This window comes from Macrobrachium nipponense, chromosome 1 (genome assembly GCF_015104395.2).
Source record: "Macrobrachium nipponense isolate FS-2020 chromosome 1, ASM1510439v2, whole genome shotgun sequence".
NCBI lineage: Eukaryota > Metazoa > Arthropoda > Malacostraca > Decapoda > Palaemonidae > Macrobrachium > Macrobrachium nipponense.
The window spans coordinates 118,287,493-118,312,964 of record NC_087200.1 but is presented as its reverse complement, the minus strand read 5'-3'; the positions used below and the strand labels follow the sequence as shown (position 1 = coordinate 118,312,964).

General features: G+C 47.7%; 1 protein-coding gene across 1 annotated transcript in view; it reads right to left on the bottom strand.

Moving 5' to 3' along the window:
- The window catches only part of LOC135219580 (5'-3' exoribonuclease 2 homolog), a gene marked incomplete in the record, with an annotated part of 341,454 nt that overhangs the window by 258,713 nt on the left and 57,269 nt on the right, over positions 1-25,472 (bottom strand). The window contains 1 exon segment of the mRNA XM_064256465.1: positions 14,376-14,527. Within this exon segment, the coding sequence (XP_064112535.1) occupies positions 14,376-14,527 (152 nt within the window).

Below are 25,472 nucleotides of genomic sequence, written 5' to 3'. Positions count from 1 at the left end.
AACCCGCCTTCCCATCCCTGTTCATCCAAATTCTTTTAAACATTCAATCACATGTTACATCCATACCATTACAATTTTGGTACCTCTGCATTTCGGTGCCACTTAGAGTGCGGGATCGTGAACATAAACTTTAGCTAATCTTGTTTGCAAGCCACAGCTGCTGTCCCCAAAAACCTTACAGCAGATGAACTAGGAAATCTGAAACATAATTTAGCAATAATGACAAAAAAACTGAATAGAGTATAGCTAAACTGGCAAGAAAAAACCAAAAAACTTCTGGTACATCACCCAAACAAAAACCAAAATCCCAAAATGGCGACGGCAGGAGAACTGCAGCGAAAATCTCACAGGTGTTACCCAGGTCCCCGGAGCGGCCAGCAAAAGAAACGAAAATTGACGGTAGAAGGGCTCGAGCAGTTACCCAGGGTTCCCGGATGTGGGCCGGGTCGTCTTGTATCACCTATACGTTCAAGGATAGCAACGCCGCTGGCGCCAACCAATTTGAATTCGACTGCCGTAGGGTAAGAAGCTAAATAAGCTATGTAACTGTTCGTAAGTCAACTTATGTGAAAACTTCCATTTTATTATAAAAATATTATCTTTATAAAAGTAACTTACTACGTACGTAATTACTTAGCTGAATCCACATTGCCAGGGGGTGGGCGGATAGAAATGGGAACTAAACTCAACTGCATTAAAGGGAATAGGGCTAACATCTTGCCCTCAAGTTGTTTTCTGCCAAAAATTTGTTTACCAGGTAAGAGAGCTACAGCAGGAGATGCTGCTGCCTCTGGTAGTGCTCATCTTAATGTGTAGTGGCGTGGCAGTGAGCCGGGAGTCGCCTTACATTGGTGGAAGTCTTGCAACGGGGGATATGCCTGACCACTGACAAGACTCAAGGTATAACAACAAAACCAGAGTAAACCTTACACTGTTACACAAATTCATGATAAAAAGACACTAATCAACCAACAAACTGGTGGGTCTACCATGTACCAGGTACCCCTTGGGTCCCCATAACTCAACATCCTTGACACAAGGAAAAGAGATAGGATAGAAATTGTCTCTCTCCTATGTTTCCTCACCTAATAACATGCCAGCCACCACCAATGGGCCAAAGGTACTGCAATTTTTAAACACTGTTTTTACTTCTTTCATATAATGTGTTTTGAATATCAATTTACACCTCAAATAAGTTGATTGAAGGATAACAGAAAGTGAGAAGTTATGCTTAGAGGAAAGAGAGGTGGCCACAGCTCTGACGTCATGCGCTCTCACTTTAGGCAATGGAAGCGATTTCTCCTGTATCCAAGAATGTGCTTTAGATATTAGGTCTAGATTCAATAAAGAATGAGAGGCTGTTTTTGGAAAGTGAACGGGAGGGATTCTTGACAGAACACCAGAGGTTACTTGAGGATCCCCTACTCTTCTCCGTTCTATCCAGGTAACACCTCACCTCTCTGACTGGGCAGAGCTCTTTCTTCCTTGTCCGAGCCCAAGATACCTGTTAAGTTCCATATACAAAAACAGCAAGGGCACGGCTTACTTGGACCCTCATTCTTGGATAGGAAGCCCAAGATAAAGGAGCAGACCGTGTTGCCTTGGGAGAATCCGACTTTTCTATCAATAGCGTGTAGCTCACTCACACATTTAGCCGAAGCTAAGGCTACTAGAAACAAAACGTTTATTGTAAAACATCCGTGAGGAGACGTTTGAAACGTTGAGGGGGTTGAAGGGAGGGACCACAAGCCACTGCAGTACTACGTCCAGGTTCCAGGAAACCAGAGCATGCAGAAGGCTCTTCTGAGAAACTTTGTGGTGCTTCTGGTGAAAAAATGGAAAAATTCAGGAGTTTCCAATGTCGAAGAACGAAACTGGCGTTCTTCTTAAGAAGTACAGTTAAGGAAGCTCATGAAGCTTACTAAAAGTGGAAAAGCCCACGAGTGAGGTGGGGCTATTGCTACCTTGGTGGCGTTTTCACAACGAATATGGCAATCAAAGACCATTTTGGGGCGCCACTTTTTCGGCGAAAGCAATTTGGTGTTTTGCTTTCACCACTTACATGAGGGAGGTGGAAAGCAAACATACGAAAAATTGCTATCTCGCTCGGGACCATACGTTCGCTTGCAGACCACTGTTTTGGGGGGCAGGAGGTAGCCACTCATCCTAATCCTTTAAATGGTTAGGGGAGTTTTTAAACTTGTGTTTGTTTCTGTTATGGTTTGTGGGGGTGACCGCCCTGGGGCGGACCTCCCTTCCATTAGCTTAGTTCTAAGTGGGATACCATTTCGGTAGGCTATCGCCAGGTGGTTTTGGTTTTACCTCGTTGCCCTCATTGTATGGTCAATGGTACTAGTCACGTCGTTGGTGGTCTCGGCCCCTGTTGACAGATCACACTCTGGAGTGCACCAGCTTTATAAGGTCTCTACCTCGCTGGCAACTCTAGTAGCACAAGCAGACTTACGCAGGCAGTAAGTAACAACGAAGCCAAGCTCTGCTAAAACAGGTAGGAACCAAGCTATCAATTATCTTGCATATATATGTTTCCTAAAATTTCTTCTATTCTGTTCTTACTCCCACCACCAAAGGTGGGATTTCAGTTTATCGATTATCTATCTGGACCAGGTAAGGTTTCATGAACAAAATGATATTGTAATGGAACAACAATTAAGTTTGTTTATACTTAAACCTGGCCAGATATTATAATCCTCAAGTTACCCACCCACCTACCCCTCAGGTAGACAGTGGAAATAAAAATTATGAATAGGGAAAATGGGAATGGTTCCTGATACCGCCTCCCAGCGGCGGGATATGGGTTACTAACCACCTGACTCCCACTGCGTGTGTCGTAAGTGTTTAAATTTCTGTCGGATTCGGAAAAATACAGCTATATATATATCTGCCAGGTAAGTATGAACAAACTTAATTGTATCATTACAATATCATTTTCCTTATGTCCGCTTGCGGCAACTCTGCCGAAAATCTCAGAAATTCTTTCATCAGTTTGTTGTAATGTTTGCACCATTTTATATTAGCCATTACATAAAGTTTTATATATGAAAATGTGTGCAATTTCATGTAGAATACAACTAAAATAACTCATGGTTGTTGCTTTTATCAGTTTTAAAATATTTTCATATAAATCATGATATATAGAAAAAATTCGACCTTCAGTCAACTTTAACTCGACCGAAATGGTCGAAAACTGCAATTGTAAGCTAAAACACTTACAGTCTAGTAATATTCAATCAATTACCTTCATTTTGCAACAAACAGGAAGTCTAGCACAATATTTTGATTTATGTTGAATTTAAAAAAAAAAAAAAAAATTTTACGTCCTCGCGTTACGAATTCATGCATCATTTTGTGATAATATTTTCTCTGTGTTGCTTTGATCCTTTTACAATTTGTTATACAGTAATACTTTGGGTTACGAACCGATTAGTATACGAATTTTTTAACTTACGAAGTGACGCCCTCATTCTGGAATACGAATTTCACTTGGAATACGAATGCGCGAATTTCCATCATGGGAGGCCGCCTGCTTTGTTTACATCGGACATCGGATGAGCGTGGGATCTGCGAACGCATTTTTTTCGGCCAAAACTTAACGCCTGCTTTGTTTACATCGGACATCGGATGAGCGTGGGATCTGCGAACGCATTTTTTTCGGCCAAAACTTAACGAGGGTCACGTGACTTCCTCCCACGCATCCCTTGACCCTTTTTAAACCATAACTCTTTCACTATCTCGCTGGCGGTAAGATTGAACGCAATCTGTCCGGTGATACGCTCATCAAACTTTGCTTTAGTGATTTGCGCACGTGGTTTGTGCTTTCCGTGATAGTGCGTTTTATATATTACTCATTGCCCACCCAAATACTGAAATAAGAAACAATGGCTTCCCAACAGATGACGGAAGGCCAAGCTAGCAAGAAGGAAAGCAATATTTAGAAAGAAGGAGATGAGTTACGGAGGTCGAAATGAAGGAAATTATCCAAATGCATGATAAAGGCGAGCGCGTGAAAGACATTGCAGCATTCTTCAAGCGGTCGCAATCAACGATCTGCACTATTTTGAAGAAAGGAAAACAAGAAAGTTAAAGCCAGTAAAGCATCAAACAAAGGTGTCACAGTATTGATGAAACAAACGGCCTTATATTCTCGACGATGTAGAAAATTTGCTCATGGTTTGGATAAACGAGAAGCAGCTGGCAGGAGATTCCGTAAGTAAGAAGCATCATTTGCGAAATGGCTCGTAAGAGTGCAACAAATTGTTTTATCGATAATGGGGTGGGTCATTTCTATAAAATTTTAAAGAACAGGCAAAAGCAAGCCTCCATAGAAAAAATATTTTTCAAATTGTGAAAGACGACACAGTGTCGCGTAAGCGTAAAATTAGTGATCATAGTGAACGGTGCTCTCTAGAGAAAGAACCAGAAAGTCTTCCAGAAGTGTTCACGGAGGGAGATTTCCCCCCCAAGCCCTAACCTCAATCCTCCTCACCCTTCCCCTCCTCCGTCCGTCTCCGTCAAGCCACAGCCAGCCACAATCGCCAAAGGTAAAGTTCAGGTTTTACTGTGCATGCATATTAAATCTAGTGTTTATATTTAATATTATTCTTCAATTTTATAATTTTATGTAATTCCTACACGAAATTTTTCAACCTTTAGTGAACAAAAAATAAACGGAAAAAATATGAATTGAAATGGTCATTTCATGGTCCCACACCGGGTGGAACGCATTATTTGCTTTTTATAAACATTCTTATGGGAAAATCCATTTAGGTTACGAATTTTTTAGGTTACGAAGCAGGTTACTGGAAACGGATTAAATTCGTACCCCAAGGTATTACTGTACATACGTAAACGTTCGGTTCGGTAGCAACGCAATATGACAATTTGTCCAAAATTGCATTTTTCCTGAGGTCCTTTTACATAGGAAGGTTACTAGCGGCAGCTGGATTATGGTCGTAAGCTTTCTTCGAACAAGGGGTTCGGTAGTTAAACTGCTGGTCCAAAAGGCGCAGCGCGCGCGACTGGGAGGTAAACAAATCACTTTTGCTTTTGGCCCAAGCAAAAAAAACTGCAGAGTGAGGGGTGGCATGAGGTGGGACTGTGTAAAAGGACCTCAGGTTTGTATAGTTAGGAAAAATGCAATTTTGGACAAATTGTCATTTGTTCCGACACGGCATACAAACCTTTCGTCCTTTTACAATAGGAAGACTTACTCTTGGTGGGAGGAATCTGAGTCTTTTGTGAACAGACTGGTGTTCGCCCAACCTTGGAATGCCTCCCTGGTCGTAAGAGCGAGGGAGGGATCCAAGCCTCTGTCCGATTGATCGGGGTGTGCACCGCAGGATCAATGGTCAGACCTCTGACCGAGTACTAAGAGAGAGGCCAAGCGTGTCTCTTCGTACCAGCAATGTAAGAACTTGTTCCTGTACAGGGGCAAATATAAAGTCAGGGTGTGTTTCTCTTGTTGGCATCCACTTCCCCCCCCTTGTAGGAGGAAGTGGTGGATATTCTGCTTCTATCCCTAGTGAAGGAATAATAAGAATGGGGCTCTGTCATATAGCTCACCTGCATCTCATCCTCATCCTGCTTAGTGACGACCGTGACCCTCTGCCCACAGGTAGAGGAGGAGGAAAAGATGGGAAGAGAAGCCAGTCACTCAACTCATTCACACATCCCATCCGCACAGTCACACCAGGACTCGATGCTGTTCAGCCTGCGAGGGTCTGGGTTAGCTACACAACTTGTTGAGCAAGCCACCACGGGTCCCAAGGAAAAGGTATCCAAGGACCTGTGGGCAATATCCCGAAGGTAGAAGGACGTGAAGGTAGTCTGGTTAGACCAGACACCTGCCTTCAGGACCTGCGCCACGGAGAAGTTCTTACGAAACGCCAACGAGGGGCCAATACTTCTGACTTACGTGAGCTTGCTCGGACGGGACGTACGGATGTCGTCACTACCCATCAAGCCTCATTTACGCCCTACCTGAATGACCCTCTACGCAGGCCAGAACGAAAGAGTGTTCTTGGATGATACTTTCTTGGTTACCCCGGTGCTAACGAAGAGGCGTCGACACTCAGGCCTGAGGTGCCGAGTTCTCTTCAGATAGCGCCGTAGCGCCCTCACAGGACAAAGCAGCATCTCATCCGCATCATTATCGGTGAAGTCCATTAGGGAGGGAATGTGTGAAAAGACCCTCGAACCTGTCGTCAGGTGGGACCGCAAGGTTTCTGAGTCTTCCGCAAACGAAGTTCGGGACGAAATCGAGCGTCACAGATCCCCATCCCCTAGAGTGTCGTACATCGAACGGAAAGACCATGAAGTTCCCCTACTCTCTTTCGCCGGATGCCAAGGGCCAGCAAGAAGAGGGTCTTGAGGGTCAGATCCCTGTCTGACGACTCTCGAGTGGCTCGAAGGGTCTTCGAGTCAAATTCTAAGACGAGAGTCACATCCACGCAGGGGGCCCGAGTTCCCGGGGGTGGGTGGGCAAGACCTCTCGCAAGTCCCATGAGCAAGGAGATCTCGAACGAGTTCGAGATATCCAACTCCCCTCAGTTTCAGGGCTAGTGCCAGGGCGGCTCTATATCCTTTTACTGTGGGGACTGAGAGGAGCTTCTCTCGGCGAAGAAACACGAGGAAATCCGCTACCTGCTGAAGAGTGGCTCTGAGAGGAGATATACCCCGTCTACGACACCAACCACAGAAGAAGGCCCACTTTCCCACTGGTTACACAGCTGCAGAGGACTGACGGACGTTTCCAGCATCTCTGTTGCTGCGCTACGAGAAAAGCCTCTCGTTCCGCAAGAGATGGTGGATAACAGCCAGTCGTGAAGACGAAGGGACTGGACTGTTTGGTGGTATCACTCTACGTGTGGCTGGACGAGAAGGTTGTGCCAAGGGGGAATCTCTCTCGTTCTCCTGCGAGAAGAGCCAGCAGGTCCGGATACCAAATGGCCTGGGGCCATTTGGGAGCCACCAGGATCATCCTGAGATTCGGGGTGACCAGTGCTCAACTGATCACCTTGCGAATCAGGCTGAACGGGGGAAAGGCGTAAGCGAAGAGGGTTGTCCCACGGGTGTTGAAGAGCGTCCTCTGCAGCTGCCCATGGGTCCGGCACGGCTGAAAAGAAAACCTGAAGTTTTCTGTTGTGCCGGGTGGCGAAACAGATCCACGACTGGTCGCCCCCACAGGTCGAAGAGCCTTTCCGCCACATCCTGGTGTAGAGACCATTCGGTCCCTATCACCTGATCCTGACGGCTGAGCTTGTCTGCTACTACATTCCTCCTTCTGGCCCTGGAATAGCGTGCCGACAGCTCTATTGAGTGAGCCGTCGGCCCACTCGTGCACCTGCCGAGTCAACTGGTACAACGGGAGAGACACTAGGCCCCCCTGTTTGTTGACGTAAGCCACTACCGTGGTGTTGTCGCACATCAACACCACTGAGTGTCCCATCAAGCGGTCCTGAAACTCTTGGAGGCGCGAGAAACGCTGCCTTGAGTTTCCAGTACATTGATGTGAAGGTGCTTGTCGTGCTCGTCCCACACTCCTGAAGTCAGCAACTCCTCCAGGTGTGCGCCCCACCCCTCGGTCGATGCATCTGAGAACAGCTGCATCTCCAGGGGGGGAGTGCGTAGAGGCACTCCCTTTAAGAGGTTCCTGTCGTCCAGCCACCAGGCTAGGTCCTGCCTTACCTCCGGTGTCAGTGACACTGGAAAGCTTGGGGGATCCGTTGCCTGTGACCAACTCTCCTTTAGTCTCCACTGAAGAGACCGCAGGTGGAAGACGCCCGTGAGGGACTAACTTCTCGAGTGACGAACAGGTGTCCGATCACGACTTGCCATCGCTGAGCTGCCTGTTCCTGCCGAGACAGGAACTGGCCGGCTGCCTCCCTGAATCTGCTGATCCGCGAGTCTGCGGGAAGACTCGCCCTGCTACCGTGTCGATCAGCATACCCAGGTACTTAATCCTCTGCTTGGGCTCGAGATCGGACTTCTCGAAGTTCACAACGATCCCCAGATCGCGACAGAACTCGAGTAGCCGATCCCTGTCCTGTAGCAACTGCGAGCGGGAGCTCGCCAGGACTAACCAATCGTCGAGATACCTCATCAGACGTATCCCGTGCGAATGGGCCCCCCAAGCAGACACCTAGTGAACACTCGCTGTGAACACCTGTGGGGCGGTTGAGAGACCGAAGCAAAGTGCCCTGAATTGGTACGCCGTCCCGTCGAGGATGAAGCGGGGTTACTTTCTGGAGGACTGATGAATGGGTATTTGGAAATACGCATCCTTCAAGTCCACTGAAAGCTTGAAATCGTTCTCCTCCTGAATGGAGTCGAGCACAGAACGTGCCGTCTCCCAACGTGAACCGGGTCTGGCGAACAAACCGATTCAGGGGAGAGAGATCTATCACCGGGGCGCCCAGCCCCCGTAAGACTTTTCCACCAGGAAAAGTCGACTGTAGAAGCCCGGTGACTGATCCGTGACGATCTCTAAACAGCTCGTTTGCTCAGCATGGTCTTGATCTCCTGTCTCAATGCTACGTCCTTCGAAGATCCTGGAACGTACGACTGCTGTTGGACCGGGTTGGAGGTGAGGGGTGGCCGAGATTCGAAGGGTAATAGATATCCCTCCCGAAGGACATCTACTATCCAGGTCTCGGCGCCGTAGCGCTGCCAAGTTGCCCAATGGCTGGCCAGGCACCCCCCCACTTTCGGCAACAGGTGAGGGGGGAACGCCGTCCCTAGCGTTTCCCCCCTTTCTTCGACTTCTTCCCAGAGCCTCCTCGCGAGGAGGGGGGCTGGGAAGGAGGGCTGGTTACGGCCCCCCGCCCCTTTGCAGAAGACGAAGAAGACAGTCTTTCCACGAGGCTTCGACGCAACTACCGTCTTAGCCACAGTGGAAGCGCTAGCTGAGCTCTTTGGCTTGGCCGCAGTTCGAGGCTGCCCAGAAGCCTTCGAAACTGCCTGGTGTACCAGACGGTCACTGTCATCAGTGCGCCATCTGTCCACCGCAGCGTCCACCATCTCTCCTGGGAAGAGAGACGGGGAACTCCGTAACGGTCCATTGCGAAGTCCCAATGCCGCTTCACGCCCAGCCACCCTGGATACTCGAGTAAGGACAGCGTCCTTACGTCGGAGAACCAGGTTGGCCCACAGGTTTACCGTCTGGTGGGCTAGGAAGGAGATGGCTCTTCCCCCAGACTGGCAAAGCCTCCTGAAGGCCGAGTCTTCTTCGGGAGAAATTCCCCCGGAGTTGGCTGCGACCTTAGACACCGTGAGGGACCACAGGTCTATCCAGGAGACGGCCTGGAAAGCTGCCATGGCAGTGGATTCCAGACCGAGTGCCTCTTGCTGCGAGAACCATAGGTTCTCTGACAGGAGCTGCTGCAGACACACACCCGGCGTTAGCCTGGCTAACTCCGGGTTCACCTGTTTGGGCGGCATCGGGTCTTCAGACGGCACGTAGAAACGCCGCTGTCGCAGTAGAGGAGGCGGAAGCAGCTTGCTCGACCTGCTAGACTTGAGAGAACCGTCATGTCCGGAGACAAGAGACTCTACCTGGTCCAGCACCGAGTTGGCAAGCTCCGATCGCGGCAATCCCACCGTCGGTCTGGGTTCCCTCTTCTGGCCCCAGAACGACTCAAGCCGGGACGTGGGCTCGGAAGGTGGGAGCGGCGATCCTTCCCCGAGGTCGTTGTGCTGACGGATCAGCGCAATTACCTCGGCAAAGTTCCTCTGGATCTCAGGAGTGACTGCATCCTGAGGAGTAGGACCATCCAGTCCCTCGAACAGGAGCCAGCTCCCGAGACCCTCCCCCCTCCTCGAGGGGGGGAACAGCGACAGATCCCCTCGGTCGGCCTCCTCCAGCCACTTGCGCATACGCCCTGGCCGGTCTGAGAACCGTGCCTGGCACGTAAGGCGTCGTGGTGGGGGATCATGAGGGGCGCACCCCTCACGATCGCTCCTCAATACCTCGGTTCCTCCCGTGGGTAACCCGTAGTAGGGTTGAAGGTACGGGAAGATGCAGACCTGACGCTCCCCCCTCGCTCGCTTTCACCCAGCCGGGTTTTGGGGGCTGCAGGGCGATCGCCAACCTGCGGTGGCGATCGAGCTTCAGGCCTGGTCGAGCCGTCTCCTGTGGAGAACGGCTGGACTGAGCACAGCGGCCCCGGTCTCGTGTGTCAGAAGAGCTGGTGCTGGTTGCCGTACGGTCGCCGCGAGAGCGAGAGCTGGTCTGGTGAGAGTCACGTGAGCGGCTGTCACCAGTCTTCCGCTCCGTGCCGTGAACCTGACGTTGAGCTGGCTCAGAGGTCTGGTTCCTAGCTGCACGGTCGCTGGTGGGCGACCGTACACTCGGTACCTCTCTCTGAACGAGAGGCCGAGACGGATCCTGCTGCCATGGCAGAACCACTAACAGCAGGCGAGGAAGTGCTGGTGTTAGCCGACACTCCTCTGGTCCCCGTAGTCTTCTTCCTTGCGGAAGAAGAGACGGGCCCTGCTCCCGAAGGAGCAGGATGACCAGCGGAAGAACCCCCCGTCTCACCGGAGCGAGACGGGCCCTTAGAAGTTCCCGAAGGAGACTTCTTAGGGGGGGAGGAGGCGAGCTTCTTCTTCTTAGGCTGTGAAGCCTTAGAAGATGAAGGGGGAGAGGCGGCAGACAACAACGACGACCAAGAAGACGATGAAGACGACGACGACACCTTCCTCCTCTTCCTCTTCTTCTTCGTCAGCTTCCTCAGGACCGATGTCAAATCCGTCATCCAGGCCGAAGCAACAGGGCCCAGACGCACCTGTCCGAACAGATCGGCATCGGGAGCAGCGGCGCCCCACGACCCCAGGAACAACATCGCAGGTGCACCATCACAGGAACAGCAGTGGAGATGGCAGGAACAGATACAGGAACAGCAGCGGTAGTCGGCATCATCACGTCAGTCAACAGCGGGTGGGCAGGTACGGCAGGTACGGCAGGCTGTACAGGCAGACCAGGTGGATGGACCAGCGGCACCGACATCCTAGGTACTGGCGGGAGGTCCAGGGGCGAGCTCTTCGGGCACACGAAGTCCGGTCGAGGCAGCACGGCAAACCCAGGCGGCGGCATCACACTCCCCCGTGGTACGGCGATCGGCCCCTGCACCGATGGAGTTGGTGTTACAGACACCGCGTGCGGGGAATACACCAGATGAGGAGGTGAAGCATAGCCAGGGGTCGACAGGGTCGTGGTAGTGGTGGTCACCGTAGCATGCGTGACCGCAACAGAGCCAGCGAGATGGTAGAGCAGCCCCTGGACACTCGGCACGCCCTGCAAACCCAACGATGCCCACACCTGTCCAAGGTCGTCCTTCGCAGCAACAGCACCTGAGGAAGCAAAGGTCGGGTGATTAGCAGGATCCTCTACCCGTCCGTGCGATGTAGACGAACGGATAGAGGACCCAGAGTACAACTCAACGTCGGGGTATCTCGCGCCCTCCTCCACACTCGACAGATCGGGTGAGGAGAAGGACCTAGAAACCCCCCCCGCAGGGGAAGGCGCCAAACGTGGGAGCTGAGCAGGAGGCAGGAAAGAAGACGAAGTGTCCGTAACCAAAGGAGTCGCGGGAGAGCTCTCCGACGACTCCTTTGTAGGCCTTCGCTTCTTCCTACCCTCGTACAAGCCCCACTGCGCCTCCGACCAAGACATACATACTTCACAGGGCTCGGCGCGGGTACACTCACGCCCCCGACACCGAGCGCACAAAATATGGGGATCGATCTCTGGGAACGAGCGGAATTTTCCGCATTTACGCCCTTCGGTACCCGGGCACAATCTCCGGAGAGTAGCGGGGCGTGGAGAGTCCATAATCGATCAATTCACAATTAATGATGAAAAATAAAGGAATGATTGTACTTACAATGATTCACACAAAGAGAAAACACAACCATACAACCAGGAAAGCAAACGACGAAAAGCGGGCAGAGAGCGTAGAACACACACGTCCACTCGCTGTGAGGCCGAAAGCAAAAGTGATTTGTTTACCTCCCAGTCGCGCGCGCGCGCCTGTCGGACAAGCAGTTAACTACCGAACCCCTTGTTCGAAAGCTTACGACCTATCCAGCTGCCGCTAGTAACCTTCCTATTGTAAAAGGACCGAAGGTTTGTATGCCGTGTCGGAACAACTAAGCTTTTTAAGCGTGCCGGTAAAGAAGAGGTTAGCCTTAGGTTAACTCAGAATCCGCTACGGTATACATTAATTATAGAAATTAAGTAGATTCTTTTATGTCTACTGTAAAAATACGTCATTGTTTACATGTGAGATTTGGTAGTGAAACCACTGTCACATATGTACGTGTGCCGTTCGGGTTGCGTTGCGGGACGCAATCTTAATCTTTGTTAAGCTTGCTGGTAAAGAGAGGTTAGCCTTAGCTTAATCAGAGAAGCCACTACGGTAAAGAATAATTATAGAAATTAAGACGATTCTTTTATGTCTACTGTAAAAAGACGTCAATGTTTACGTATGAGGTCTGGTAGTGACACAGTTTACATGTTGCAACGCGTGTGCGCTTGGTAACGAACGCAATCTGTATGCTTCGTTTTAATAAGCGTCCTCATAGAGAGAGAGAGAGAGAGAGGGAGGTTAGCTTGATATTAAAATCAAGAGATGCTGGTACGTAATGGTATAGTAATTAAAGACATTAAGAAGATTCTTTTACTTATGCGTACGTATATATGTACCATGCAGTACCATAATAATTGTCAAAGTCCAAATAAGCTTGGAAAACCAAGCCCTGATATTGGACAATTTGCCGTAAAAGACGCACCTTTTTTATAAGGACATTTATGAAACAAAATCGTTAGTATCATAACATTACATTTACTGAAAGATAATTTTCAAGCGATTTTGTATACAGTACTGCAGTCGACTCCGTAAAAGATTTACCATAAATTAATATCGAATGTAAATGTTTCTAGGCTTATAGCGAGATATGGTTTCTTTACTACCATAGTCCCGATATAAACCACCAGGGCTGCGCTATGGTTTGTTTACATCCTTAAATGCCGACTTACTGTAGGCAAATTTTTGCAAGTTTTTGATAAATATAAATTGGGTTTAATTTTAATAGTTTATTAATTTACTGTAATAATTAGACTTGCTTTTCAATGTTTTTATTATGTTAGCAACACGTTTTATGCCTACCCACTACACTACGTTCTACTTACTATTTACCTAGGTAGCCTATGGATCTTGGTCAACAATCAGTTGGACACAGGCTAGTTTTCTTTTATACTGTATATTATACATTTAAAATTATAAATATACGTCTAACATGATATTTATTTAACTTTTAACTTATTTAGTTGTAATTTACATGTAATGTATTGTATAAAAAGGCAAGGTTAGGGTAATAACTGATGGTCAAGAACGGATTAATCCATTTTCAGTTATTTCTTATGGGAAAACTTGATTCAGTTCTCGAAATAATCGAATTTCGACGCTCCTTCTGGAACGAATTATCGTCGAGAACCAAGGCTCTACTGTATGTTAATTTTATCAAGTTATATAAGTCTTCTTTCTAATGTTTATTTTATTTTATTTTATTTTGTCAAATTATAATTACAGCTCAAACAATATCATAACCTGGATAATATTTTGAGTATATTTATTGTAAAAAGTTTACAATGCTCCTTTGGATAGGAAGTTGTGACAACATTCCCTTGTACCACTTAAGCAAGACTGAATCTCTCTCGGTTCACTCGAACAATTTTATGGCAATCTAACGAGTTGTCAATAGTGATAAATGGAACTAGGAAAATTTTCTCCATATAATTCATTCAAACTGTATGATGCCAAATCTTGAACATAAAATGTATGCTACCCAGACTTTACCACAAAGCTATTTGTAAACATATGTATGTTACCCATCCACAAGGGGTTAATCCTGCCTTTTGTATATCTTTCAGCGATGTCCACTGACTTAACTTTGATTATTTGCTTACACTTAAATAATCTTTACTGCAGATTGCAACAAATAACCTGCATATGTTTAGTATTCTTTATTGTAGATTGTATAAAATGTTTCATCTTAGAATGCTTTCTTCATTAAGGATACAGGAAATTAAAAATATTAAGTTGAAAGTAGTAAACTCCCAACAAAGAACTTGAACCATTTTTGCAATACGACCTCGTCAGTGGAAACTAACTAGACCGATAAGTAATTGCTAAGTGTGTAAAGATGCATAAGAAGAAACATAATTTAATACAGAAATAGAAATACCTTAGAAATATTATGTATCAAGTCTAATACGTTGAGAGAAAACCATGAGTATAAACTAATGACTATTACAGTCCTATGATAAATATGAAGTGAAAACAAATGAAATATCTAACCTTAATATTTCTCCATGCGGGATCTGTATTGAGTCTTTCATGAACATAGTAATGAAGACACTTGGACAAGCGATCCATAAATGGTGTGCCAGGAGTAATGCAATTTGAATCAAAATGAGATTCCTTTGGTTTCTCAGGGGGTATCTTATAACCTGAAAGAAAGTAGATTTTAGATTTTATTTTTTCATAGTATTTCAAAAATATAAATTTTCATGAAATTTATTATTTGAACATTTACTTACTGTTAAAGATAACTTATATCTACTCGCTTATCGGCGTGAAGATATAAGTTATGTTTAACAGAATCATTTTGTGTACTAACATCAACCTTAATGGACGGAAACCCTCATACGAGCAGCAATAACAGATTTTGGATGGTGGACGGATTCACTCATGGTGAGCACCAATATTGCGGGCCAACAATTTGGGGGAATTGGGCAGGAAAGAGGTTCCATTACATCTATAGCCCATAAATTCACTAACAGCAACTTTTAGACTACCTAAGCTTGCCAATTCTAGGCGACTCATGACTTAGTTATGTACTTGACTTCAATGAGATATGCTGCCTCTCTGTCTTTCACAAGATGTCCTATAACAAGCAGTCCCCAGTTATTGGCGGGGGTTCTGTTCCGACAGCTTGATAAGTGAAAATCGATGATAACCGAAAACTGGTGATTTATGGCACTTACAGCACCTATAACAGGTTAATGGCACCTCTGTTAGGTGTATATCAGCCCTATAACTGTATGTATCAGCGCTGATAACTGGAAATCGGTGCATTACGGTGCTAGATGCTAGACAAGCGCCATGAAACCAGATCGCCAATAACCAAGTCTGCCAATAACTGGGGACTGCCTCTATATATATTTGCTCATAAATATACCAAGGAGCTGCTGTTGATTATAGTTCTTATCTTTTATGATAGTATGTCAGTTATAATTGCAATTTTGCAAAGAAATTTGCAAAGAAATATTAAAAAAAATATAATTCCAAAATGTTACTGTAAATAAAATATAATCATTTAGAAAAAACATGTGTAACTCGGTAAAATTTAAGATTGTCTTGTAAAAGAGGCCCTACAAGGGGTTGTAGAGTCTTTTTCAAATTTTTTAGAATTATTTTTCTTACCCAATGTGCATTTGCGTATCTTCCTCTTTCCACTGATGTGTTTTTTTCTTAAATGGGCCAATATCACAATTTTTGAAAGTAAATTGTATTTCTCCTAACTATACAAACCTGAGGTCCTTTACATAAGGAATTACTTACAGTGTAGCTGGAATTATGGCCATTGAATCATGAACAAGGTGGTTAGGCACTCCACTTTGCCTTTCGGCCCAGGTTCAGATTGAGGGGTGGCATGAGGTGGACATATATGTAAAGGACCTCAGGTTTGTATAGTTAGGAAAAATAGAATTTACTTTCAAAAATTGTGATCTGTTCCTACACGATATACAAACCCTCGGTCCTTTACATAAGGAAGACTCACTGATTGGTGGGAGGAATCCGAATGAACCTCTAGAACTGACATGTGTTCTGCGCACATAGGCTGCTACTCCTGGTCGTAAGAGCGAGGAGGAGTGCCCTGCTGCCTCTGACAACTTGGTCCGAGTATAGGAGCTGCATGATCAAGAGTCAGACTTCTGGGCCTATTCAAAATGAGTGAGGGATCATGACTCATTCGAAAAAGGGCTGTGAAGAATATTTGACGTCGGAGACATTAATGCAAAGTTCTGGGAAGGGTTTGCATTATTGTCAGTCTCCTTCCTCCCCTTGCTAGAGAAAAAAGCGGGATTGCTTCAATGATTCTGATAAGAAACATAAAAAGGATGTCCGACCAGCCAGTGTGAGTTCAAATCCTATCCTCAACCCGAAGGACAAGGAGTGGAGGGAAGAGGCGTGGAAGGGGGAGAGCCAGTCACTCTTGCACCCTTCTCACCTCTACAACTGCACACCATGGACGAGATGCAACTTGTCCTCTCAAGGAGCTGGGTAAGCAAACACATCTTGCAAGCATCCACCACTGGTCCAGGGAAATAAGGTTCCAAAGACCTGTGGGCAGTCCCGAAGGGAAAGAAAGATATGGTCGCAATGACCTATCCATCTTACTGTCCAACATATTCTTCGGAGTGATGTCCAGTACCCGTCCACCGGTTTATCTTATCTGTAGCGAAGTCTCTCACGGTCTCGTATCCACTGCAGCGAAGTCTCTCGCGGTCTCGTATCCCACTGCAGTGAAGTCTCTCCCGGTCTCGTCGTCTCTGCAATGGATAAAGACACCAACACTCCATGGTGGGTGTCAATACTTATGGGTACTGGAACACGCCAGTAGGAAAAAAGTAATGACTGATCTGGATCAACCGATACAAAGTCCACAGTGTAGCTCGTGATGGTCTCGGACGCTTCGACAGCTGCCGACTGACTGCGTTCGGTCGTGTAAGGCAAGCCGTCATGCATCCAAGGCGTAGTCACGTGACACTCGCCTTTTGAAGGGTTATGCCAAGAGACCCTCCAATCGTCTATCTTGTTGCCACTGATGCTGGAAGGAGAGATGATGATTCTCTCAAGGCATGTGCCCATCAGCTGAAAGTCAATTGCCTTCTAGGGACCGAGGTCCCTGATGGAAAGACAGAAATTCTCATAGTAGTTGAATCACAACTAAGGAAAAACAATACATACTAGGAAAAACAATACATACTATGTGCCGTTGAAGACAAAGGTGATAGGTGAATGCAGACCTACATCTTCACAGCTGAATCGAGAGAAGTTAACTTTCAAGATTCTGAACGTAGAAAAGTCCCGCCAATGACACCAACCCATGAAGACAGCTTAATCCCTGTTGTTTTACAGAGGACTGAAAACTCTAAACTGCTACTTCATTGCTGTTCGGTGAGAAGTCGGAGTTGCAATGAAAGCAGAGCGCTTTTTGGTAATGAAAACACAGGGATTGTACTGCCTGAAGAACCGCTTCTCATGGGCTGGATCAGGGAGGACATCTATATATACTTGGAAGTAGAGCTGACAGGGCGGGGAACAAGCGATGTCTTCCGTTATTCATCTACAATTCAGGGTGGACAAAGAACAATAGCACACCTACGAATACGAGATATATTTAGAAGACAAACTCAGATGTCTGAAGAAATCATTCCGCGTCTTCGCAGCGGCAGGTGCGATGCAGCGGGAGACTAGGCTACAGACTTCTCTTACCGTGCGGTAAACAGAGAGATGACGAGTCTAGTGAGATATCTCGTCTAAAAATTCTCGCAATGTGAAAGACGATGCAGTAGAGATGGTCATTCATGTATGCAAGAATTCCAGCCAACCAGAGACCTAAGTCTGTGATTGCCGGGCAGAGATTCGGTTCGGTAGACAGGCAGAGATTCTGTTCGGTAGACAATCATCACAGAGGAGAGACACAGTATCCGACCGTACTATCTCGGAGAGCCAGCTGGTACTGGGCTGCAGCAGGCAGGGCTGGCAGGCAGCCCGTACACTGCTAGCTCTCGCAAACTCATCATCCTGAGTTGCCCGGTAATACATTCCAAGAAGGAATGCGTTCGGCTAGAACAATTGAGCGCAAAAAAATACACTTGAGCATTTGCATTTTAACCGAAACGGATTTCGGTGAATGCAAACGAAGTAGTGTTGTTGTAACAATACAAGTATCTCAAAATCGAAACTGGTAACTCATAGAAGGTTGCAGGGCAGTCCTGAGTTGCAGTTCAATTAAGAAGATACTATTCGTCTCAGTCACAACCCATAGAGTTAACCAATATGTGCCTACACCTCGGACAATTGAACTGATAACAGAAGCACGTCGCAAGGGCAATATACGTAGTATATTTGTAGGTTCCTGTACATAGACCTCCAGCCTAAATTCTCTTCCATTCGAGGAACAAGAATAAGGACTGGAAACCAACCCCCTTCATTCTCTAAAGAAGAGAGCGAAGGTGAAGTTTTCCCGAAGGAAGACTTCTACGGTGAACAGGATACCGAAGACGATAGTTCAAGCCGAACTGGATGTTCCCACCCATTCTTCTCTATCCAGGGGTTGGCTCCTACTGAGGCGACAGACTGTCAGGTCCATCCAGGCTGAACCCCTCCTGAGATAATTCTTTCTTCAGCAGCAGTACTTCCTTCGAACGCTAGAAATTCCAGGAATTCGAGCATTCGGCGAGATTCCTGATTATCATAGTAATAATTATCTGGGATTCTCGTCTCGCCCACTCTGGACCGTGGTTTTGCCCAAGTGTTTGCAGATCAAAGAAAGCGCTCGGTGAAACTCCCCCCCCAAATTCGTCAGACGATCATCGGGTGGTGGTCCTCCCGATTCCCGTAGAGATCAAGGATAGGGCAAGGTCCTTCCTCAATGACGGGGACTGACATGCGGTAGGACCCGAAGGTCCCTCCAGGAACGCAGTCCTCGACGTGGAATCCTACGGAGAACTCTCTGCAGGATCCCTCCATTTCCCGTGTAGCCATAGGGAGAGAGGGAATGGGGGAGGAAGATTGGACGCTCTCGCTAGCCTTCCCAGCGGAACTAGCAGTCGGAGAAGCGAGTACGGGCAGCAATCACTGTGCAATGATGGTCGCTCCGAGTCTAGGAAAACGTTATCGTTCTGAAGAAAATGTTTTCCCGAGGAGGGTTACGAAACTCATACTTTAGGCTAAACGTCTGCCGCCACCGTGACCGTCGTCTGGGTGGGGCTGAGCGTCCACCTGACAGGAGAAAGCCGATACTGTCCTCCGACGCATCCCAGTCCTTGTCGAGGTCGAAACCTCTCAAGAAGAACGAAGGGGGAACCCACCCCGGTCTCTGCGTGCATGGTCCAGCGGGACCTTCACGTGTACCACGGTGATGGTCACTCCGAGAGTCTGGGAAGCATCATCATCCTCGCCAGCCTCCACGATCTCCTCCAACCACTTGAGCGAGGATTTGTTGGTCACAAGACCGAACCAGGGTTGTGGCCGGACCGTAAGAAGTGCATTCACCACGGTCACTCCTGTTCGCTTCGTTCCTCCTGGTGTAGCCTGAGGAGGTTGAAGGGACAGGTGAGGGAGACCTGACGCTCCTATCTTGCCTACTAGCAGAACCAGTAGGCTGGAGGACTGCAGGCAACCACCAACCCCCGGTGGCAATCGAGCTGCAGGTCTGGACCAGCAGTCTTCTTGTGGAGAAACGCTGGACCAAGGACGGAGTGTCGGTCTCTTGCGTCAGGGGAGCTGCTTGCAGAGAAGCGCTGGACCAAGGACAGAACGTCGGTCTCTAGCATCAGGAGAGCTGCTACGAGCGCTCCTCCTCTGCCTACCAGCAGAACCCGTAGGCTGGGAGGACTGCAGGCGATCACCAACCACGGTGGCGATCAAGCTGCAGGTCTGGACCAGCGGTCTCCTTCTGGAGAAGCGCTGGACCGAGGACGGTAGCGTCGGTCTCGTGCATTAGGGTGACTAGGCCCAGGCGAGGCTGGACCGAGGACGGTAGCGTCGGTCTCGTGCATTAGGGTGACTAGGCCCAGGCGAGGCTGGACCCAGTGACCAGGGGGGGACCTCTTCCCAGCCTCGCTACATGAACAGTCTGGTGGGAACGTCACGTCAACCCTGGGTACTGGGCAATCGCTGCGAGAGCGATCGCCGGTCTGGTGAGAGTCACCTGAGCGACTCTTACCATCCTTCCGCTCCGTGCCAGGGTCCTGACATGGTGAGCATACTCAGTAGTCTGGATTTTGGCTCCACAGACACCCGTAGGTGACTTACACTCAGTGAAGCTCGCAAGCGAGCGGCCAAGACGGTTCCCGGTCCGGAGGTGGAACCTCTGGAACCGGGAGCAGGGATAGTCGGTACCCCTACAGTCCCCGTCTTCTTCCCTGGGGAAGGAGAGACAGGCCCTGTTCCCGGAGGAACAGGAGGACCAGCGGAAGACCCACCTGTCTCACCGGAGCGAGACAGACCCTTTGAAGTCTCTGTGCGAGACTCCTTGGGGTGGACGAGGCCACCTTCTTCTTCCTCGGCTGGGGGGCCTTGGAATTCGAAGGGGAAGAGGCAATAGAAGACGACAGCACCTTCCTCTTCTTCCTGGACTTCCTCTTCGCCAGTTCCCTCAGGACAACCGACAAGTCCTCCATCCAGGACGGAGTTGGGGCAGTTGTGGTAGCAACACAGCCCAACTGCACCTGTTCGGGGGGACCTGTGGGAGCAGCTGTGGAGAGAACGCTTCCTCGAGGAGGGTTACAAAGCTCTAACCGGGCAGGTGAAGCGTCTGCCACCACCGAGACTGGTCGGGTCTGGGTGGGGCTGGGCGTGCACCTGAAAGGAGACAGCTGATACCGTCCTCTGACTCTTCCAAGTCCTTGTTGAGGCCGAAACCTCTATGAAAGAAAGAAATTAATTAAAAGAGGGCTGGATGCCCCGCCTCCATTGGTCTCTGCGCGTATGGACCCGTGGGAACGTCATGTTAACCCTGGGTACCAGACGATCACAAGAGCAATCGCCGGTCTGGCGAGTCACCCGAGCAACTCCTACCATCTTCCGCTCCGTGACTGGGTCCTGAAATGGTGAGCGTACTCAGCAGTCTGGACCTTGGCTGCACGTTCACCATAGGTGACCGTACACTCGGTAATGCTTGCAAGCGTGCAGCCGAGACGGTTCCCAGTCCGGAGGTGGAATCTCTGGAACTGGGAGAGGAGGCACCAGTGGTGGCTGGTATCTCCATGGTCCCCGTCTTCTTCTTCCCTGGGGAAGGAGACACGGGCCCCGTTCCCGGAGGAACGGGAGGACCAGCGGAAGACCCACCTGTCTCACCGAAGCGAGACAGACCCTTAGAAGTCCCGTGACGAGACTTCTTGGGGGGGGAGACCACCTTCTCTTCTACGGCAAAGCCTTAAAAGTCGAAGGGGTGGAGGCATGAAAATGGTGATCTTGAAGAGGAGGATGACGACACTTGATGAGCTCTCTTCCTCTTCGGTTCCTCCAAATTCTGCCAGACTTCTACCAAAAGGAGTAGATAAACATCACGGGGCCATGACAGCTTTGCCCAGTGACATAACTCCAGGGTAGTTGTGGTAAAAGAATATGACTACCAACAGGGGATCAGTACACACACTCGAGGATTGGTATCGCAACATGCTACAAGTCACAGGTACAAATCCAAGGTTAGGATAACCAATACGAAGAGCAATCCAACGAATGCTGCTGTAAACACAATCACCACTGTCAGTCTGCAAAATAAGGAAAAAATAATGAGGGTACTCTTCATGCATCCAAGGGCACCGCCCTCCGAAGTGAGAGGAGATCCCCCAAGATCAACACCGTACGTCCATTCTTGTACCTTCTTCCGATAATAAGTGAAGGGATGAAGGAGAAGAGAAATTACCATAAAAACAAAACAAGGACAAACCTTTGAAATCCCCTTGGTAATTCCCAAGCAGAAGCGTAATTTCCGGATGAATACATGTTTCATTAGGGTCAATATCACTCACATTAAGTAAATGTCTCATCCTCGCGTTAAATACATATCTTGTCCTCATGCCGGTCTGAACCAGTGTTAAAGGCCGAAAGAATGTAAATAATATGTTGGCATACCTTTGCCGCCGACTCTTAACACAAGTAGAAGGGCGGTTATAAAGGCTATCAAATAAATAAATAAACCAAAAGGATCCCACCGGGAAAAAAGATCAACGACCAGTCAGCCGGAGCTCAGAAACACGTCTTCATCAGAAGACGGCCGAAAGCAAAGTGGAGTGTTTACAACCTTGTTCAAGATTCAACGGCCGGAATTCCAACTACGACGTAAGTAATTCCTTATGTAAAGGACAGAGGGTTTGTATATAGTGTATGAACAACTCAAAGTTTCCTTGGCCTTGGGTGCTGCATATGCTGCATATGTATTTTCTAGCCAGGCTCTCAAGGGCTAAAGATTTACTTATATGAACTAACATTAAAGATTTTTTAAAATTTGCAAGAAAAAACTCAATGTCATGTACAACAACAATAAAGGAAATTTTGGAATCTCCCCTTAACATATTCTACTTAGTTTCTGGATCAATCAATCACATATCAGTGCCCAAAGTTAAGTAGCTCAGCTTAAATGAGACTTCAAGAGACTGTTAAACCCTGATTTTTTAGCACCCTGGAGACTTAAGCTCAAAGGCTTCCAAGCTGCCTTTGTCCACGTTTCCACCTCTGCCAACAAGGCCAAAGACACCTGTGAATCCAGAGCACACAAATAAACATAAATTTATTTGGTGCATAAAAGATGGGAGGATGAACACTCTTGAACTGAAGAGTGCATCCATCCCAAAGGACAGATACAACCCACAGCTCTGCTTTATGCTCCCCCCCACCCACGATATCGAAATGCTCCTTCCAAAATTCATGCAAGGTGAGGTATGTGGTATTGGTGATGTCGAAACATCTCTTGAAAAGATGTTTCGTATACAGCTTCTTGAAGTTCGATATCACTTGCTGGCCCATGGGCTGGAGGAGAGGGGTGGTGTTAGGCGGAAGATAAAGAACCTTGATAAAAGAATACTCCGCTAAGATATCTTCCTCGAGGCCAGGAGGGTGAGAAGGGGCATTGTCCAACATCAGCAGACATTTCATAGGGAGGGGCTCCTCTTCCAAGAATTTCTTCACTGTTGGGCCGAAACAGATTTACCCACTCGGTGAAAAAAAGTCTCGTTACCCAGGCTTTCGCATTAGCCCTCCACATCACTGGAAGCTTCTCCTTTAGCACTTTGTGGGGCTTGAAGGCTCGAGGAGTCTCCGAAAGATAGACAAGTAGGGGCTTCACCTTACAATCCCCACTGGTGTTCGAACAAAGTGTGAATGTAAGCCTGTCTTTCATAGGCTTATGCCCGGGCAACTTCTCTTCCTCCGTGATGTACATCCGACGAGGCATTTTTTTCCAAAAAAGGCCAGTCTCATCACAGTTGAAGACTTGCTGAGAACTGTAACCTTCTTTGATCGTCATCTCATCGAACGTCTTAATAAAGGCTTCGGCCGCTTTCGTGTCCAAGCTGACTGCCTCCCCATGCCGCACCACCAAATGGATGCCAGTCTGTTTCTGGAATTTTGCAAACCACCCACGAGAAGCCTTAAGTCTGGGGTTGGTGTCGATGTCCCTTCTCCTACGTCGTCTTCGGCCTGGGCAATCAAATCGCCGAAAATAGTGCTGGCCTTGTGGAAGATTGCTGTCTTGGTTATCGTATCACCAGCGATTTCTTTGTCTTTTATCCAGACAAGAAGCAGCCTCTCCATCTCATCGTGCACGTGGCTCCTCTTGTTGGACAAAATAGTCACGCCCTTGGAAGGTATAGCTGCTTTGATGGCTTCCTGCTTAAGGATGGTGCCTATTGTCGACGGATTTCGGCCGTATTCCTTAGCGATCACACTCAACCTCATGCCAGCCTCATACTTCTTTATAATCTCCATTTTTGTGTCCATAGAAAGCATCCTCTTCTTTCCGTGAACTAAAGCAACTTTCTTGGAACCCATGATTATACGTAATTAAGTTATGTAGTACTAATTAAGTTCTCACACAACATGATAAAGTACAAAGTGAAATCACTAACAAGAATTTACGTTAACAAACGAAATCGTATATGTGAACGAACGAATTCCGTGCGCCTACGATAACGCTGGTGCAACGAAGTGGCAGAAGAACCCCTTTACGTAGAGCACGATGGGAGAGATGCTGACCAATAGGAGAGCAGGAACTTACGGCGGTGACTAGCATCAGAAATCAATGGGAGAGAGGGAGGATGGTGGTGAGTCTACTCAGTTGGCGGCGTGCGGGTTTTAAAATTGTTCTCGGCGGTCTGGGCAAATCTCGGGACTTTACAGTAACAACATTTCGTAACCTTAATTATTTTCATATGTAGAGACAAAAATGATATTGTTATGATACAATAAAGTTTATTCATACTTACCTGGCAGATTCTCCAAAGCCCGACAGAATTTCAAAACTCCCGGCACACGCAGTGGTCGGCCAGGTGGTTAGTACCCATTCGCCGCGTGGGAGGCGGGTGTCAGGAACCATTACCCATCTTCTATTCACATTTTTCTAATGCCACTGTCCCCGAGGGGAGGTTGGGCGGGTACTTGATTATATATATCTGCCAGGTAAGTATGAACAAACTTTATTGTATCATAACAATGATATTAGTTTACAATAAAGTTTCATACATACTTACCTGAGAGATATATACATAGCTAAGACTCCGTCATCCCCGACAGAAATTCTAATTTCGCGCCACTCGCTACAGGTAGGTCAGGTGATCTACCGGCCTGCCCATGGCGGCAGGACTGGGTGGGCCATTAATCGTATATATCTGCCAGGTAAGTATGTATGAAACTTTATTGTAACATAACAATATCATTTTCATACAATCAACTTACCTGTCAGATATGACAATTTGTCGAAAATTGCATTTTTCCTAACTATACAAACCTGAGGTCCTTTAACAATAGGAAGGTAACTAGCGGCAGCTGGGACGGTCGTAAGCTTCGAACAAGGGGAGAACGTAGTTTTAACTGCTTGTCCGATCGTGGGCGCCCGCGCGCCGAGGGAGGTGAAGAATCACTTTTGCTTTAGGCCGATGCAAAAAAGTCCCCGCAGAGTAAGGGGTGGCATGAGGTGGGACTATATGTAAAGGACCTCAGGTTTGTATAGTTAGGAAAATGCAATTTTCGACAAATTGTCATTTGTTCCGATACGTAATACAAACCCTGGTCCTTTAACAATAGGAAGACTCACTTCTTGGTGGGAGGAATCTGATCTTTTTGGTGAACAGACTGGTGTTCGTCCAACCCATGAGGTGCCTCTGACCTGTGTCGGTTAGACAAGGGAGGGATCCAAACCTCTGTCCGATTGATCGGGGTGTGCACCGCAGGATCAATGGTCAGACCTCTGGGCCAAGTACTAAGAGAGAGGCAAGCGTATCTCTTCGTACCAGCAAGCAAGAACTTGTTCCTGTTTGCAAGAGACAATCATAAAATGATGGGTTTGTCTCAATTTGGCATCCACTTCCTCCCCCTTGTTGGAGGAAGTGGTGGATATTTTACTCCTATCCCTACTGAAAGGGATAGGATGGTGCTCTATTG